This window comes from Triticum aestivum, chromosome 5D (assembly GCF_018294505.1).
Source record: "Triticum aestivum cultivar Chinese Spring chromosome 5D, IWGSC CS RefSeq v2.1, whole genome shotgun sequence".
In the NCBI taxonomy this organism is placed as follows: domain Eukaryota; kingdom Viridiplantae; phylum Streptophyta; class Magnoliopsida; order Poales; family Poaceae; genus Triticum; species Triticum aestivum.
In genome coordinates, this window is record NC_057808.1 from 349,034,140 (window position 1) to 349,050,766 (window position 16,627).

General features: G+C 44.4%; 1 protein-coding gene and 1 long non-coding RNA gene across 2 annotated transcripts; both read right to left on the bottom strand.

Moving 5' to 3' along the window:
- Nucleotides 1-13,592: 13,592 nt before the first annotated feature.
- On the bottom strand, nt 13,593-14,896 carry LOC123124875 (uncharacterized). The gene is made up of 2 exons (XM_044545419.1): nt 14,675-14,896; nt 13,593-14,575 (listed from the first exon to the last, which is right to left on the bottom strand). The coding sequence occupies exons 1-2, from the start codon at nt 14,846-14,848 to the stop codon at nt 13,706-13,708; spliced, it is 1,044 nt and encodes a 347-aa protein (XP_044401354.1). The 5' UTR covers nt 14,849-14,896; the 3' UTR covers nt 13,593-13,705.
- A 310-nt stretch (nt 14,897-15,206) lies between these two features.
- LOC123124876 (uncharacterized) lies at nt 15,207-15,723 on the bottom strand. Its single transcript, XR_006461239.1, has 3 exons — nt 15,583-15,723; nt 15,447-15,511; nt 15,207-15,372 (listed from the first exon to the last, which is right to left on the bottom strand). It is a non-coding gene; the product is annotated as an uncharacterized lncRNA (long non-coding RNA).
- Between the last annotated feature and the right edge of the window lie 904 nt (nt 15,724-16,627).

Sequence of the window (16,627 nt, forward strand, 5' to 3'; positions counted from 1 at the left end):
TAGCACTAACCTGGAGCAGAATTAGATTTCCTTGTAGATTTATGTGATCTCGATTTCTAAACTTGTGAACGGACTTGAAGAAGTGATTAAGTGTGAAACATCCCCAGTTAAATTTCCGAAGGTTTTGAAGATCTGTAACAAGGTTGAGAAATTTCGAGTCCACATAATGTTGTGCTGTTGGTGCTAGAACAGTACCAATTGCGTACAGAATGAACCGTCTCAGGAAATCGCCGTCTGGGGCTTTGGAAGCTCGGATCGCCGTTTCAAGGTCAGAAATCAAAATTTGCCCATTGTTTGCATAGGCGGTAAACAATTCTGTGTCGGTTTGCATTTCCAGATGTGGCTCTATATCCTCCCCTTCTATCGGAATGCCAAATATACACTGCACGTCCTCTTTTGTTATAGGAATTGGCGTTTTTCCGATGGTAATGGATTGGGTGTCCATATCTATGCTCTTGGCTAGTCTAACCTACATTATGCGCCGTAGAGTCACTTCATGCATCTGGGTTAGACCGCCAAGACTGGTTTCTGATATGATGTACTTTTTGTGGTCTGGTGACAACAGTTTCATGGTTTTTCCGAACCTTGTCTGTGAGCATACTAACTTCATATGACCATGCTTTTCGGCGAGTTCCTGTTACATGCCATTAAATTATACTGAGTACACATGAATTATGTGTACGAAACGATTGTACACAAACAGTCAATTACTTACCGCATCGGTTATTTCGGAGATGGGCTTTTCTCCATTATGAAGGTTTGTATCTGAAACTGACATTGCTGGCTAATATGCAATGATAAAATCCGGCTCAATTAATCAGAACAAAATTAGAAAATGTATAACAAAATTAGCAGCGAATTAATTTTAACAAAATTAACTGGGTCATTTAACATATGATCCACTTATGGGTTTAAGCACAGAACCTATTTGGGTGCAAAACCTATGAGGGTTCAACTACTAAAGGAGCGGCCGACAACGATTACAAAGAGTTACGATCAGGTAATACCTTCTCTCGGAGACGGTGCCGCCGAGTAGATGGCGGCGGTTAGTGCGTCGCAAACTATAAGTGCCGGTATAGCGCGGTCGACGGCGCAACGGAAAAACGGCGCGTTCACGCGAGGAGGAGGCGGCGAGAAGAACACTGACATCCGACCCCTCAGATCACGTTGGCGGTGGGCGGCGAGTGGTGGCCGCCGACTCCTGTATTCCATGGGCAACCGGCGTCTCCGATCTGATCTTGCAGCGGTCGTGGGAGGTGCGGACGGCCCGGGTGGTTAGAATGCGGAGCTGTAATCGCGGGATTTAGGGAGGGGTGGGCCGCGTGAGTTATGTGAGATTTGGATAAATTATATAAAAAATAAGAAAATCTTGTCAACTCGTTTAGGGGTTTAGGGGTTTAGGGTTATTAGGGTTTAGGGGTTCAGGGTTTAGGGTTTAGTGGGGGGGTTAGGGTTATCAGGGTTCAGGGTTTAGGGTTTAGTGGGGGGTAGGGTTATCAGGGTTTAGGGTTTAGTGTTGACATGCAAGCCCGGAAATGCGCGTGTCAGAGATCGTACTTGCGTGTACATGTACTAATGATCCCAAACTTTCTTAATGGCATCCCATGACCACATAGAGAATGCATGCATAATGGTTTCCATGTGGGGCAAAATTTTGAATGTTTTTACGGTTTAGTGGGGGGGGTTAGGGTTATCAGGGTTTAGGGTTTAAGGGTTTTAGGGTCGACGGAACTATGTTTGTCTTACAGTGGACGTAGCACACACACCGGACATTGGTGGAGCGTTGGTCTACAATGGATTCCCTCCGGTAGCATCGATCCGGTCCGTTGACTGGCTCGGCCGACAAACTTCGTCCCACATAGAGCATGCATCCATCCACTGGACCGGATCGATGTTGGGTTGGTTTCATACAGGTGAGGAACCCAGCTAGTGCTTTCGGGGTGTTGACATGCTAGGCCGGAAATGCGCGTGTCAGAGATCGTACTTGCGTGTATAATCCCAAACTTTCTTCATGGCATCCCATGACCCCATAGAGAATGCATGCATAATGGTTTCCATGTGGGGCAAAATTTTGAATGTTTTTACGGTTTAGTGGGGGGGGGGGTTAGGGTTATCAGTGTTTACGATTTTAGGGTTGACGGAACTATGTTTGTCTTACAGTGGACCTATCACACACACCGGACATAGGTCGAGCGTTGGTCTACAATGGAATCCCTCCGGTAGCATCGATCTGGTCCGTCGACTGGCTCGACCGACATACTTCGTGCCACATAGAGCATGCATCCATCCACTGAACCGGATCGATGTTGGGTTGGTTTACATGTACATGTACAGGGACCGGAAATGCGCGTGTCAGAGATCGTACTTGCGTGTACATGTACTAATGATCCCAAACTTTCATCATGGCATCCCATGACCCCATAGAGAATTCATGCATAATGGTTTCCATGTGGGGCAAAATTTTGAATGTTTTTACGGTTTTGTGTGTGTGGGGGGGGGGGGGGTAGGGTTCAGGGTACATGCCACATTGTTCACATTGTCCAATTAACACTTTGTATAGATTTTTTGGGTAAAAATGAACGAAATAATGCAACTAATCTGAACGTAACGTTTGGCATGTATCAAACCAAGTAGCCACTATTCCTCAAAAAAAACCAGTTAGCCACTAATTGCGCCAAACATATCACGTAATTACCAACGAAAATGGGTTGACAATTATTTCTGGAAATTCTTGGAAGGAATTTATTGCTCTTCCTTTTTTAGAGAACAATAAGTTACAAATTTTATTTTGGAAACAAGAAATCGGTTTTCAATTTTATTTGTCCTTTCCAATAGATTTCAAATGAGCTTTTCCTTGGTCTGGTCATACAAGGCATTAAGCACACATGACATTGCTTATACAGAAGCTGACTGAAATAATTTGTTAACAACTACTAACGACTGATGATCAACAAGTAAACAAATCCCAATACAATTATTGAAAAATAAAATCCCGCGGCCGTCAGATTTGCTTGCTTCTTCAGATCGATCAACTGCCTTAAGTTCTTGTTGATCTTCTTCAATTCCACCTTGAGTTCCGCATCCGCCACCATCGGAGGAACATTGGCATAGCCCTTATTATCCACCGCCGATGGCAGATCTACCTCTAGGGTTGCCCCGTGCCTCAAATCAATTAAGCCATCCGTTTGAAGCCTCTCAACGTATTCATCCAGCCACTCAAAATGCTTGCATGTTTTCAGCTTCTGAAAAAGGGAAGGGAAACCCTAAATACCAATTCCGAGGAAATATAAATAAATCTGGGGTCAGAATTCATAGCAAAAAGACACAACAGAACATAGATTTAACCTTCCCCGCTTCTGGTTTGCTCTCGCATTTCACAAATTCCCGCCCATGGTTTCCATTCTTCTCCGATATGGTTGTCAAACGCTTCAGTGGCGCGATGCGTGGGCAGTCGGGGCATCTGGTCATCGGTAGTGAACCATACCGCGGCCATGATGACGGAGAGGCCGAACTGGACATGGACATCTCTCGTCTCTCACCGTCCGCCGGCGATGGCAGGCTTCGTCGCCGGAGAAGAATAACAATTTGGTGGGGCAAGGGAAAGGGAGGCAATGGTGGGCCGCGGGTTGGCACGGGCACGGCGATGGCTCGGGCTTCTGTGATATGTGGTTGGACCCGCGGTCAGTGCACATGTTTTGGAAGCCCCCAAAAGATCGTGCTCGTTAAAAAAAACTTGCATCGAAGCGCATTACTTCAAAATAACTAATTAACCCTACAATCACGGATATATACCTTCCCATTCTACCGCATATCAACCCTATCCTAACCACCCCCATCTACCTTGTTTCTCCTCACATAGCCATCGCCGGGATCGCGCCATCGCTTCTCAAGCGACCACGCCGACGCCGGATTAAAAAGGTCTCCTCCACGGCTCCTCCCATCTTCGATTGCAGTGCTGATTATTTTTTCCATTGATTCGACCAAGAAGTCATTTCCGAAGAGATTAGAAAATACAGCCTTTGCCATAGTTGAGTAGTTCTGGTGTAATTGGAGTACAGGATGTCATGCAAGAGCTTTTTGATTGATAGTTTGTAGTAGTTGTTCGTACGAACTGGTTATGAATATATTTTCTCGGTGGTATTGTTAGGAATTAGTTGGATGAGGTTGTGGATACAGTTTTCATACTATGGGTATATGTGTTGTTGTAGGGACCATGGTCTCAGAGGCGCATAACAACCGTGCGGAGTACGACAAGTCTTTGCATGAAGCGCGCCGGGAGATCGACTTGAAGGTGCAAAAGGATCGCGCTGAGGTAGATAAGAAACTCAAAAAAGAACGTTCATACGTGGACAGGATGATAAAGGAGGAGCGTGAGGAGTTTTCCCGTAAGATGGCGAAGATGCGTCTTGAGATTGAAGAAAAGTATAAGCGGGACTGTGAGGACATGGAAAAAAAGTTTTTCCTTGGCTACAAGGAAATGCATCAAACGTTGCAGAAGGACCGGAAGCTTGTGGACAGTATTATACAGACAGAGCGAGTCAGGATGGATGCCTATGTGTTGCAGGCACGTTCGGATATGGACAGCAAGCTGCTACAGGAGCGGTCGGACATGGATTATAAGGCCATGCTGGAGAAGGTCCGTTTGGAAGGACATATGTTAGAAGCCCGTGCGATCTCACGGCCACCCCGACAACATGTCTTCAATTTTTCTCCCCCTGTAAGTATCTCGCACCGATTGTATATATTAAGGACCTACGTATTCTATGATACAAACATCTTCAATTTGTGGCAACCTTATGTCGGCGATTGTATGTAGGCTAAGCATCATGAGACGGCACAGTCGCCATCCACTCGAGACATTGCGATAGAGTCACCCGTTCAATGCCACATCACTCCACCCCAACAACATATCTTCAATTCTCCCCTTGTAAGTACCTCGCAACGATGCCATACCCAAGATATGGTATGACCTTTTAAAATTTGTGTGTAAACCCACTGTCGACGTTTCATACGCAGGATAAGAAACGTGTGATGGCAGAGTCCCCAGTCACACCACATGAAGGATACATTCCACATAACAAGGTGAGAAGGTTTGAGATGGCACAATCCCCAGTCACTCCACATGAAGGATACATTCCACAAAAGCAGGTAACAACACCGCAATGTTGCTATGCACATAAAAAATTATGTTTGCCCCTTTACTCATTGAATGTATTAACTCTGATGTGAGATACTAGGTGCTGGTCATGGAATTTTTTGTTAGTAGGGATGATGAGATGTCACATGTCCCGAGAGCATACTTTGATGAACACCCGGCAGAAGTCAGAATTTTTGAACCCGCCAAAGTGACCTACGATCTCATTATGAGTGAAATGAGAGATACTTTTGGTTGCAAACTGGGAGCAGAACTGTACTACTTCTTACCCGGGTCTGCGTGGAAGCTGCCAGAAGGAATGTTCTTGATTGCAGGACCAGATGATGTAGAAAAAATGCTTTCTGATCTGAATGGCAGCAAGACATGTCACCTGTACATTGTGTACAATAGAACTACGGGTTGTTTTCCCGAGGATGACATTGATCCAGAGGTTCAAATTTTACATGTTACATGCATCTAGTTTATGGCTACGTCATTTTTAAGTTCTTCCTAATACAATTCCTATGGTTTTCTACAGGAAGTGAGAATCCAAGAAATGGAGGGTCTTGCTAGAGAGTTGGCGGAGAAAGAACAAGAACAACTTCAGTTGTATGGTTACATTGATGTTAAAGAGAAAAAGATTGAAGCACATGGGTCGTCGCCAAGCCCGACGCAATCTCCAACGTCGCAACGCAAGAGGTCACTGGATTTTGGCAGTGCAGAAGACCATATGGAGTAGGCTCAATTGTTTTTCAACCAGTTTAAGCTTCAAACCAGGATTATTTTGTTGCAAACAAACATTTTTTTCTGTTTCACACTATGTTCGCAATTATGGTACAATTTATTCATGAGACAGTTCTTTGAACAACAATGCATGTGTTTTATGATCAATCATACAGTTGTTTCTGAGTTGTTTGTGAGATGGCATTGCATCTAAAGAAGTTTCCATCTATAAAACTTGTAAAAAATCATTTATGTTGTCTTTGTTGAAACTGTTTTTTCGTGCCTTTCATCTACACGTGTAATCATTATAGCCTACAAAACCATACAACGTCGCAAAACAATTTCCAGTTGGCATGGATGCTTGTCATGTTGGTACAAGGGTTTCAAAAAATTTTGGGTCCATTTCAAGCATGCCGAAAAAATCCGTCTTCCCAGACGGAACATCCCCTGCTACCCGAACGGCTAAGTTGAATGACACCAATTTTTTCCATCAAGCGCGCAAGCACACCCCCGTGGGCCGCGTGAAATCTGAGCTAACCCCAAAACTTGCTGGTTTTGACGTCAAATAAGATAGAAATATCAAGGGAAGAAGATAGAAATAGCAAGCAAAACACAGATAACCAACAACATATCAAATAGACGGGTAGAAATCATAACATAGTTCGGATAGATAAAGTTCACGGTAGAACCAACAACATGATTTAATAGAAATATTTAAAAGATAAAAAACTTGCCCTAACACGCTAGGGCAAGACAAGCTGACGAGACCGGGCCTTCACCACCATCTTCACTGCGCCTCCTCTCCAGTGCTCCTCTCCATCCCGTCCTCGCCGATGTAGTAGGGGAGGGTGTGCATACCGTCGCGGGTGGGGAAGACGCAGTCGAAGTTTGTGAAGATGTTGTGGGTTGTGAATGCGATGAATTCGCATCCACACCAAAACACCTTGCCGAGGAGGTAGTACGCATCAAATCTGTTGGTGAAGGTGACGGTGAGCCCTATCGGCGGAGACCAGGAGTTTGGACGCACTTCATCCAGTCGGAACATCACCGGCGAGCCCGCCGGGAGGTGGGCGAAGCCCGCACGGAGGAACCACTGGGCAAAGCCCCTTGCACCCCTCCAGCGTGAGAACGCCCACACGCGAAGCGTGCTCTCCACGACGACGCCGGCCGGATACTGTCTCTCCGGCACGGTCGGTGGGAGCCGGTATGTGGGGCCGTTGTACTGCATCCTCGCGGCTCGCTCAGAGAGTGCTCTGGGTTTGGGGAAGAAGAGAAGGGCGACGCAAATGGATGTGTGCAGAAGGTGAGGGCTGGTGGTTTAAATAGGGAAAGGGGAAGGGAAGGGAACCGACCGCGCTTACGTTCAAACTAGCCGCGTCGAACGATCCATATGCCACTTTAATTGCCACGTTGAATAGATGCGGGTGGATCAAAAAAGTGTGAAACCAAGGCTTTAATTGCCACGTTGAATACATGCGGGTGGATCAAAAAAGTGTGAAACCAAGGTTTTAATTGCCACGTTGAATACATGCAGGTGGATCAAAAAAGTGTGAAACCAAGGTTTTAATTGCCACGTTGAATCGAAAAGTGTGAAAACAAGGTTTTAATCGCCTCGCTCGCATGCATGCACGTCCGCCACCCGCGCATGCAAACCCACGTCGCCGCCCTTCCCATGCATGCAGGCCTCAGGCGCAGACAACGAGATGGCCCAACGGTCCATCCAGCGACCCAGCGGGTGAGGCTGGCGTGGGACGGCCCACCCGAATTAGGCCCAAGCGAGCTTCGTGCCGGGCACATCCCAGGGGTGCAGGGAGTTTAGTCCCACCTCGCCGAGCGAGGGGAGCTAGCACCGGTTTATATAGCGGGCTGAGCTTTCCCTCTCAAGTTCCTTTCTAAAGCGGGCAGCACATTGCCTAACCGTCTCCGTCCCTGCCCTGTGGGGCCTACTTGCTACCTGTTTTCACAATCTGGCAGGCCTCTGCATCCTGGCCCAATAAATGATTGGGTTACTAGTCGTATGCAGGCCGTTGAATTGTGAAAGCGGGCAAGTAGGCGGGCTTTTTTTGTCTATTTCATTTTTTTTCATTTGTCACCATTATTTCCATTGCAGCCTGTTCATCATGCTGCATTTTGGCAAGAACAAGCTAGAGTTGTACACACCCTGATTTAATGCTCAAAACGTTGGTCTATACCTCAAGGGGACATTGTAAAATAATTGTTTTCAAAAATTTCTTTCATAGACATGTTGCACACATGATCTCTTCCACAAACAAAAATAGGTTTCCAAGTTTTTGTATTTTTTTAAAAAAAATTGAATTTATAATGCCCTCTAGACTGACTGCTGAAAACATCGGTCTATGCCTCAAGGGGGCATTGTAAAATAATTTTTTTCAAAAATTTCTTTCATAGACATGTTTGGCACATGTGTGTCACCATGTACAAGAAAATTTGGGTGATTTGGAGGCGGTGGAAAAATTCACCTTTTTTCAAAAACTGGCTTAAGTTAGACCAAATGGTCCCTCCGGAATGCGGACATTTTTTCGACCACCTCCAAATCACCTCAATTTTGGCACACATGATCTCTTGCACAAACAATGCTAGGTTTCCAAGTTTTTGTATTTTTTTTGAATTTTTTGAATTTATAATGCCCTCTAGACTGACTGTTGAAAACATCGGTCTATGCCTCAAGGGGGCATTGTAAAATAATTTTTTTCAAAAATTTCTTTCATAGACATGTTTGGCACATGTGTGTCACCATGTACAAGAAAATTTGGGTGATTTGGAGGCGGTGGAAAAATTCACCTTTTTTCAAAAACTGGCTTAAGTTAGACCAAATGGTCCCTCCGGAATGCGGGCATTTTTTCGACCACCTCCAAATCACCTCAATTTTGGCACACATGATCTCTTGCACAAACAATGCTAGGTTTCCAAGGTTTTGTATTTTTTTGAATTTATAATGCCCTCTAGACTGACTGCTGAAAACATCGGTCTATGCCTCAAGGGGGCATTGTAAAATAATTTTTTTCAAAAATTTCTTTCATAGACATGTTTGGCACATGTGTGTCAGCATGTACAAGAAAATTTGGGTGATTTGGAGGTGGTGCAAAAATTCACCTTTTTTCAAAAACTGGCTTAAGTTAGACCAAATGGTCCCTCCGGAATGCAGGCATTTTTTCGACCACCTCCAAATCACCTCAATTTTGGCACACATGATCTCTTGCACAAACAATGCTAGGTTTCCAAGGTTTTGTATTTTTTTGAATTTTTTATGCCCTGGGCAATGTCAGTTCGAAACACTCTAGAGATACTTCCTCAACCAATGATGCGACCCAAGGACCTTCATGCAAAAACCAGGCACCTGCATGCAAGAGTCGGGGACCTGCATGTGAATAGTGATTCATCAAGGCCTTGACAGCTGCTGGCACAGCGGCTGCCGCCCGATTTGCATGCAGCGAAGATGAACGTGCATGGAGGTTTCTCAAATATTTCCAAGCACACCCCACTGGGCCCCGCTTATTTAAAAAATACGTCAACCATTAATGATCTCTAAATGAAGAATATGCATGATGATTATGAATATGCATGACAACCATAGTAAGGGTGAAGAATCATATTCATCCTACAATGAGGACCAACGCTTGCTAAAATCACCTCGATGAAGGTATTTAAGCAGATAAAGGAGCTGGTCGAGGGGCGAGGTGGGACTATTTTTAGTTACACGAGAACAACGCGCGAGATCGTACGTGACGTGGGCCGTCCGGAGCTGCAACCTCGGATGGGCCGGTGTTTGGGTCGACATAGGAAAACGGCCTGCCATGCATGAGCCATGCAGACCGTGGGATCGCGCGGGAGATGCGTCTGGCGGCCGTGCGTGCGTGCAGACATACATCACAAAAATTATTCTACTCGACAATAACAAGTGCTCCATGCTAGCCCTTATTCCTGTTCGAAATACATCATCATTCTTAAATTTGGACATCAAATGATACACACAGAAAATGGAAACAAAAGATGTCGAACTAATACAGTAATATGGCAGTACAACCGCACTTCACTAAATTACTGTCACGATGAAATAGAATGTAAAGACCACGTCACACAAAGCTGAATGGCACACGACTTTCTCTGGCTCATCGTCGGTTCATGCTGTATGTAGACATCACAGTTCAGCCTCGAGATCGTACACAGAAGAATAGAATAAATCACATGGACATCAATTATGAGTAAAACACATGAAAAAAAATAAATATGAACATATTTCGTACCTCTAGCAATTTAGCGCATTTACGTCGATTGTGACCAGGATTCTTGCAATAGCCACAGATATTCTGTGATCTTGACTTCTTTGTCTTTGCCTGCAGCCTTTTTTTCGGTGCACCTCGGCCTGGCACATGCACGGGATCCAGAACCTTATCAACTTTCTCCGAGTGCGGCATCAACGGGCCAAACCTAATGTTGTTATGCTAAGCATTAGTTGACTCCTTGCTGTCAGCTTGTTCAAAACTTGATTGCTTGCCATGATGTTGTGCTTGCAAAAGCATAATTAGACGGTGATAGTCCTCATCAGAGTGGCATGCCTTGAAACTTGCGGCGTGACTACAATTCCGCAACTCGCGGTACCTCTGCAGGCTTACCGAATAGTCATACATCTAGTTTTTTCTGGTAGGTGCGTATGCACATTTTGCATTCATAGTCCACCTAGTGGGAACGCAACAACTGGGCAGAATTGTTTGTTTTAAAATCCCCAATATGTAAAAAATGTGGGAACATGGTGTGCCTGCGCATTCCAGCTTACGGCAAGAACAACTCACCCTGTGCAAAAGACCTCCTTGCTCTTCATTGCGCACTCCAAACTTTTTATCCATTCTTTCCTGCTTGGACACAACATAAGTGGAATCTTCTGATCCATCTAGTATCTCTCTGATCTAACATTTGCTGACAGCATCTATGCTTCATAAGACCATCTTAAAGACACTAGGTGTGAAAACTGTTGCAGCGTGTTTCTCAAGCGGCGAAGCATTTTCCTCTATAAATGGAACGGACTGCAAGGCTTCGACGTCGTGGAGAGCTTCGTTAATCCATCGCGACGCAAGGCACGCTCATAGTGCTCTAGCATTTCAAACAACGACATCTTACCCTCAAGATGCGTATGTAGCACAGAGTTCAAGCACTCACTCCTCTGATTGCTGCTCAATCCTAGGAAACAACGCCCCTCAAGATATGGAGCACACCACAACTTTCTCATTTGATACATCTGATGCAGCCAAGACTCCTCACTGGTTACTTTATTCCGTTGTAAGAAGTATATCCATTCTATCTCATGCTCTTCAATGGAAGAAGTATCATAAATGAAAGATCTGAATTCCTCCTTTACGTCGTCATCATGCAGATGGCGTATAATGTTCTGCTGAATGTGCCATATACATAGTCTATGGTTTGAGTCTGGCCAGACCACCCTGATTGCTCTCTGCATTGCAAGGTCCCCATCTGTGATCACAGATATCGGATGCTTCTGTGCCATGCAATCAGAAAAGGTCCGCAACATCCACTCGTATGCCTGGCTTGTTTCATGAGAAATTATACCACAGCCAAAAATGACAGTGCTCCGGTGGTGATTCAACCCGACAAACGGCACGAATGGCAGATTGTATTTGTTGGTTCTGTATGTGCTATCGAAAACAATGACGTCTCCGAAAGCCTCGTAGTCAAGTCGCGATTGACTATCAGCCCAGAACAGTCCCTTCAGATGGCCATGCTCGTCTACCAAGTACTTGAAGAAAAAAATCCACATCTCGCTCTCGCCTCGCCATCATGTGCATGATCACCGTATTAGCATCACCGGCACTGATTGTCTCCTGCTTATTAGCATGGCAGAAATTATAAATGTCCCTCTTTATGCATCCAACCTTATCAAATCCACCGTATTGAAAGCACAAAATATCCATAATACGGTATTTGCGGATCCCACATTTTTCCATGTCCGCAATGTCCGCTTTCTGCTCATCGCTAATTCGTCTGTGCGAACGCAGCAGACAAGAAAGATCCCGTGGGGCTAGAGGATGGCTGTGCTCATCGATGAAATCCTTGACAAACCACCGACCGGTTTCCTCCTGTCTCGTAATGACCAATTTAGCATTACACCCAACACGAGTTAAACTTCGTGGCCTCCTCTTTCTATCTTCCATCTTTCTTTTCATGTGCTTCTCTTCGCGAAACCCTTGACGACTACACACAATTTTCCTTAAAATTACGTATTTGTTGGATCCATCCCACTCAACGTAGCTTTTCCTCACACTAAAACCTTTTTCAAGAGCATATTTGTTGTAGAATTCATAGCCTTCAGCCTCACTATCAAACATCTTGCTGACAACATTTAGATACTCGAACATACTCTCATCACTTGCATACGCCATGTCTTCCTGCATATGACATGTGAGGGAAACCAATCATCAACATCTTTCTGTTTATCAATGTTGCAGGTGTAAAATAGCTCATAGGCAAAGACAAGTGCATGGAAAAGACTTTGCTCGTTTGACATGTGAGGGAAACCAATCATCAACGCCCAACAAGTAGTATCTCATCTTCCTTTAAACTATATTTCATGCACTATGCAAACCTAAAGTGATGATGACTTTAATAAACTAAATTAAGTCAACTATGGAACCAGTATCTCATCTTCCTTTAGTATATCTCATCTCAAACGTCAAGTATGTCACTTTTTTTCTGCGGTACCAAAGGAAGTAAGCAATGCCCTCAACATCTTAGTTAAACTAACATGATGCGATTAGCTCAAGAGAAACTATGCCACGATGAAGCTTTCCATTCGTTGTTCTAGTCCGTACAAATCTCGCATACTGCTAAATTACCCGGATCTTGTGGGGTTGAGGTTGTACTGCATGCACGGTGGAGGGGCGCAACGGCCAAGAGAACGAGCAGAATGACAAGCCGAATTCATACCTTAAGGATGGTACGCGCGAAGAGATGGGATCGCCCGCCGCCGTCGCCGCCGATTCAGCCGGCGCAGATCCGGCCTTCTTCTTCTTCGGTGACGGCGTGGGGGCTGGGGTTGGTTGGGTGGAGGACGAGGACGATGAATTTATTCCTCTCACCAGGCAGGTCAAGGACGGAGAAGGTCAGGAGCGGCGAGCGGCGACGAATACATCGGAGGAGGATTCTGAACTGGATCGAGTAGACATGGATCTGGTCCTCAGGTGATCGGTTCAAGAAAAGATATTTCCCCCTGGACCATTATGCCCTTATCGCAATTAACATATTAAATTTAATCAATTAAAATTCCCCGCAAGATCGGACGGCTAATAAAAATCAGACATGATCAGACATGTAAGTACTGCTAAGTACTCCAAGTACTAACCCAATCACCGTAAAACAGCTCCTTAGAACCCTGGTGGGCTGCGATGCCAATGTCCTTCTAACTATCCAATCACAGATTGCTTCGCTTCATAACCCGTCTTGGAGTTGCCCTAAACCTCCCCAAACCGCTTTTACCAAACAATGCCTAAGAGGAAAGGGGATGCTGGTTTGTAATCCGGGACGCTGCAGGTGATGCCGTGTGGAGCAGCAGCTGGCCGAATTGATCGAGCCAGGGATGCCATGCGAACTGTAACAGTTGCGTGTCTGAACACAGTTTTTTCTTTTACATTAGAAATCTTCAACGAGAAAAAATTACCAGCTTCACATTTCAATTCTGTCATAGACATTGTAATACAGCAGCTGGTAACTAGCAGCTTTTGGTGCGCAACGATGGCAGGAGGCCCATGTTGTTTGGCAGGGTGAAGTTCTTTTTCAGTTCAAAAGGAAAACTGTTCAGGGGATTTGCCGGGGATGCTCTTACAGTATATTGCACCGACAAATACACAAACACATCAGCATCTCATTTGGGTCCGGCGGTGCACTGATTTTCACACCTGCACTTTCTTCAGTCTGCACGGCTTGGGTCTCATTTGGGTCCTGCGGTGCAGTCATCTGCAGGTTTGCGCCATCAGTCTGAGGCTGCATGACATCGGCCAAGCTTTCCGCTGCTTTCACTGCCTTCGCACCAGAGTCTTCAATGCTGTTCTTTTTCTCACTTTCACCCATGATTTGTGTTGTGCTCGTTTGCTTTGTATCAGTATCCCCAGCCTGTTTATCACATGTAACATCTGGTTCCGTCTCAGGGAAATTCAATTCTTTGCTCTTGGTGCCTCTCAGGGGAAATACCTGTCCGTTCTGCCTGCTTTCACCCGCACTGTCTACAGTCTTCATCCCATTACCACTAGTTTCTTGAGTAGGCTGTGCAGTCGTTTCGTTGCTAGCATCAGCGGTCTGAGGCGGCTCAAAAATTTCCAAGTTTTGCGCTGCTTTCACTCCCTTTGCACCAGATTCTTCGATGCCATCCTTTTCCTCAGCTTCACCCATGCTTTGTGCTGCACTCGTTTGCTTTGCATCAGTATCATCACCAATAATAGCTTCTTTTCCAACTTTGGAGCCAGCAGGTGAATCAGTCGAACCAAGTTTTCTCAAAAAACGAGAATTCCATAATTTGATCTTCTTTGGCCTCACTGGCAGCAAGATGTTTATATCCGACAGAATCTCAAGCCTTTTTTCATAGAGAGCAATAACATCCTTGTAGAGTGACAAGACATCGAACTCAGACATAATCGTTTCTCTGTATTGACGCCTCATGGACTTTATGCTCATATACTCGGAAGCCGACAAAATCTGAAAGAAGCACAAGTCAGTTCAGTGATAAGACGATAACTGCCTACATATTTATTTGGATATACTTAAAATGCATGTAGTACAACATATTACAATCACCTTACTAGGTTTCCAAACTTCATACGATTGTCTAGGGTAAACAAGAAACTTCAGAGCTGTTGCAAATTTGAGTAAACTCCAATCCTTAGTGAGAGACGATAGGTCAACGAATTTCTGTATTTTACTGCACAATGAATCCAAGTACTGACGTTCATCTAACTCGAAATGATACATGCGACGAGCCGTCTCAATAATGCTTTCAGTAACCTGGATCAAAATGAGCATTTGTTTCATCACTGAAAGAAACAGGAAAAGGGTAAAAAAAAGTTCTACAAAAGCTTATGTTAAATTTCAATTTACAATACGAACAGTATGTCTATGAATAACTTTGTTCATTGGCAATAAAATAAAGCATTATAAGCACACAATCAATCGAAAGGGGCTAACACTGCATATCCAGAGAAGACTTATTCGAGGTTACTATAGAAAGAAAGAAAGGGCTAAAATTGCATCACAATGGAGCAATAAAGCAGACAACATTTGCCTGTCAGAAATAAGGACATGAGGACAAGCGGTTAGCTCACCCAGTCGTTTTTGACAAGAAAGCCATATTGACGTAAGAAAAGGATTAATCCTTTGCCATGGGAGCGGCGGTACTCCTTCGGCTCTGATGTTTCTTCGGGCAATAAAGTATGCATGATATTCTCTAGACCCCAAATTACCTCCTCCACAATATCATCATACTGACAGGTTATTGCCTGAAAACACATATGGTGAGCCATGCTGTTCACACGAATAGAAGCAACAAGGAAGCTTATATAGTTACACTAACCAGCTTCCTTTCAATTATTCTTTTATATTCAGCACGTCCACTCTGAGCAGCTGGTTTATCTAACTCTGTGTTAAGGGCTCAGATTAATCTGAGTTTGAAAGGTAAGGCAAACACTAACAAAACGTGAGTGAGAGACCTTGCCGCTCAAGCTGGCTGCCGCCGGCGTCCGGCCGTCCGCGCAAGGATCGTCCCTACAGATTTCCAATCTTTGATTGGAAGGCGGATGGAAAGAAAATCCGAGATTGGAACCTGCGGGAGAACTGCCCTAGACCATAGCAACAGGCATCGGAGGAAAGATTTTTTTTTTCTGAGCAAAATCAGAGGAAAGAATTATAGAGAGACGATCCGACTGCGTTGTTTGTCTTCCAGAGGCGGGCTACTGTGTGGCGTAAGTTAGATGGGCTTGGGAGTTTACTTGGGCTTCTCGTGCACCCCCAAAAGTGCTGCTGTCTCACGATTCTAAGGAAAAAAAAAGGTTCCCCTCAAAGAGAAAAGAAAAAAAAAGGTGGCTGCTGTCTCACCTGTGCACGTGGGCATCGGTGATTCCTATATGACGCTCGTTAGCGTCAAATCTTCGTAGCTTCGCTGAAGAGCGGGACTTGTCGCTTCCACTTGGGCCGGCCCACGATTCAGATTCGCACCTGTTTCTTCGTTGCGGTTGTTTCTGTTTCTTCGATGCGGGATCTTGGGAACCTTCGTGAAGGTTCCTGGCCGGTTTTGGGAACTTTCTAGAAGGTTCCCTGGACCTTTTTTTCTGTTTTGTTTTTACTAGGGTTTATTGTATTTTCGAATTTTTTTTCTTCCTTTTCTTTTTCTCTGCTTATTCCTTTCTTTTCTTTTCTTTTTCTTTTTTACTGTTTCTTTTCTCTGTTTTACATTTTTTTAGTATATAAAAGGTCCACCACGTATTAAAAGATGTTCATCGTATATTAAAAAGTATTCACCTTATATTATTAAAAAAATGTTCATCGTACATTAAGATATTGTTCACCTTGTATTTTAAACTTGTTCCGTATATCAAGAATTTGTTCAATGCATACTACGAAATGCTCATTGTGTATTTCGAAAACTTGTTCAGTGTATATCACAGAAATGTTCAATGCGTTTTTAAAAATTGTTCAGCGTATATTACAAAAACGTTCAATGTATATTTAAAAATTGTTCAGCCTATATAAAAAAAA

What these genes read in the sequence shown, in the direction of transcription:
- LOC123124875 (XM_044545419.1), bottom strand. Translation starts at nt 14,848, where the DNA reads ATGTATCATTTCGAGTTAGATGAACGTCAGTACTTGGATTCATTGTGC. An exon ending in AAGTTTGGAAACCTAGTAAG is followed by an intron (nt 14,576 to 14,674) that starts GTGATTGTAATA and finishes TGCTTCTTTCAG; the next exon opens with ATTTTGTCGGCTTCCGAGTA.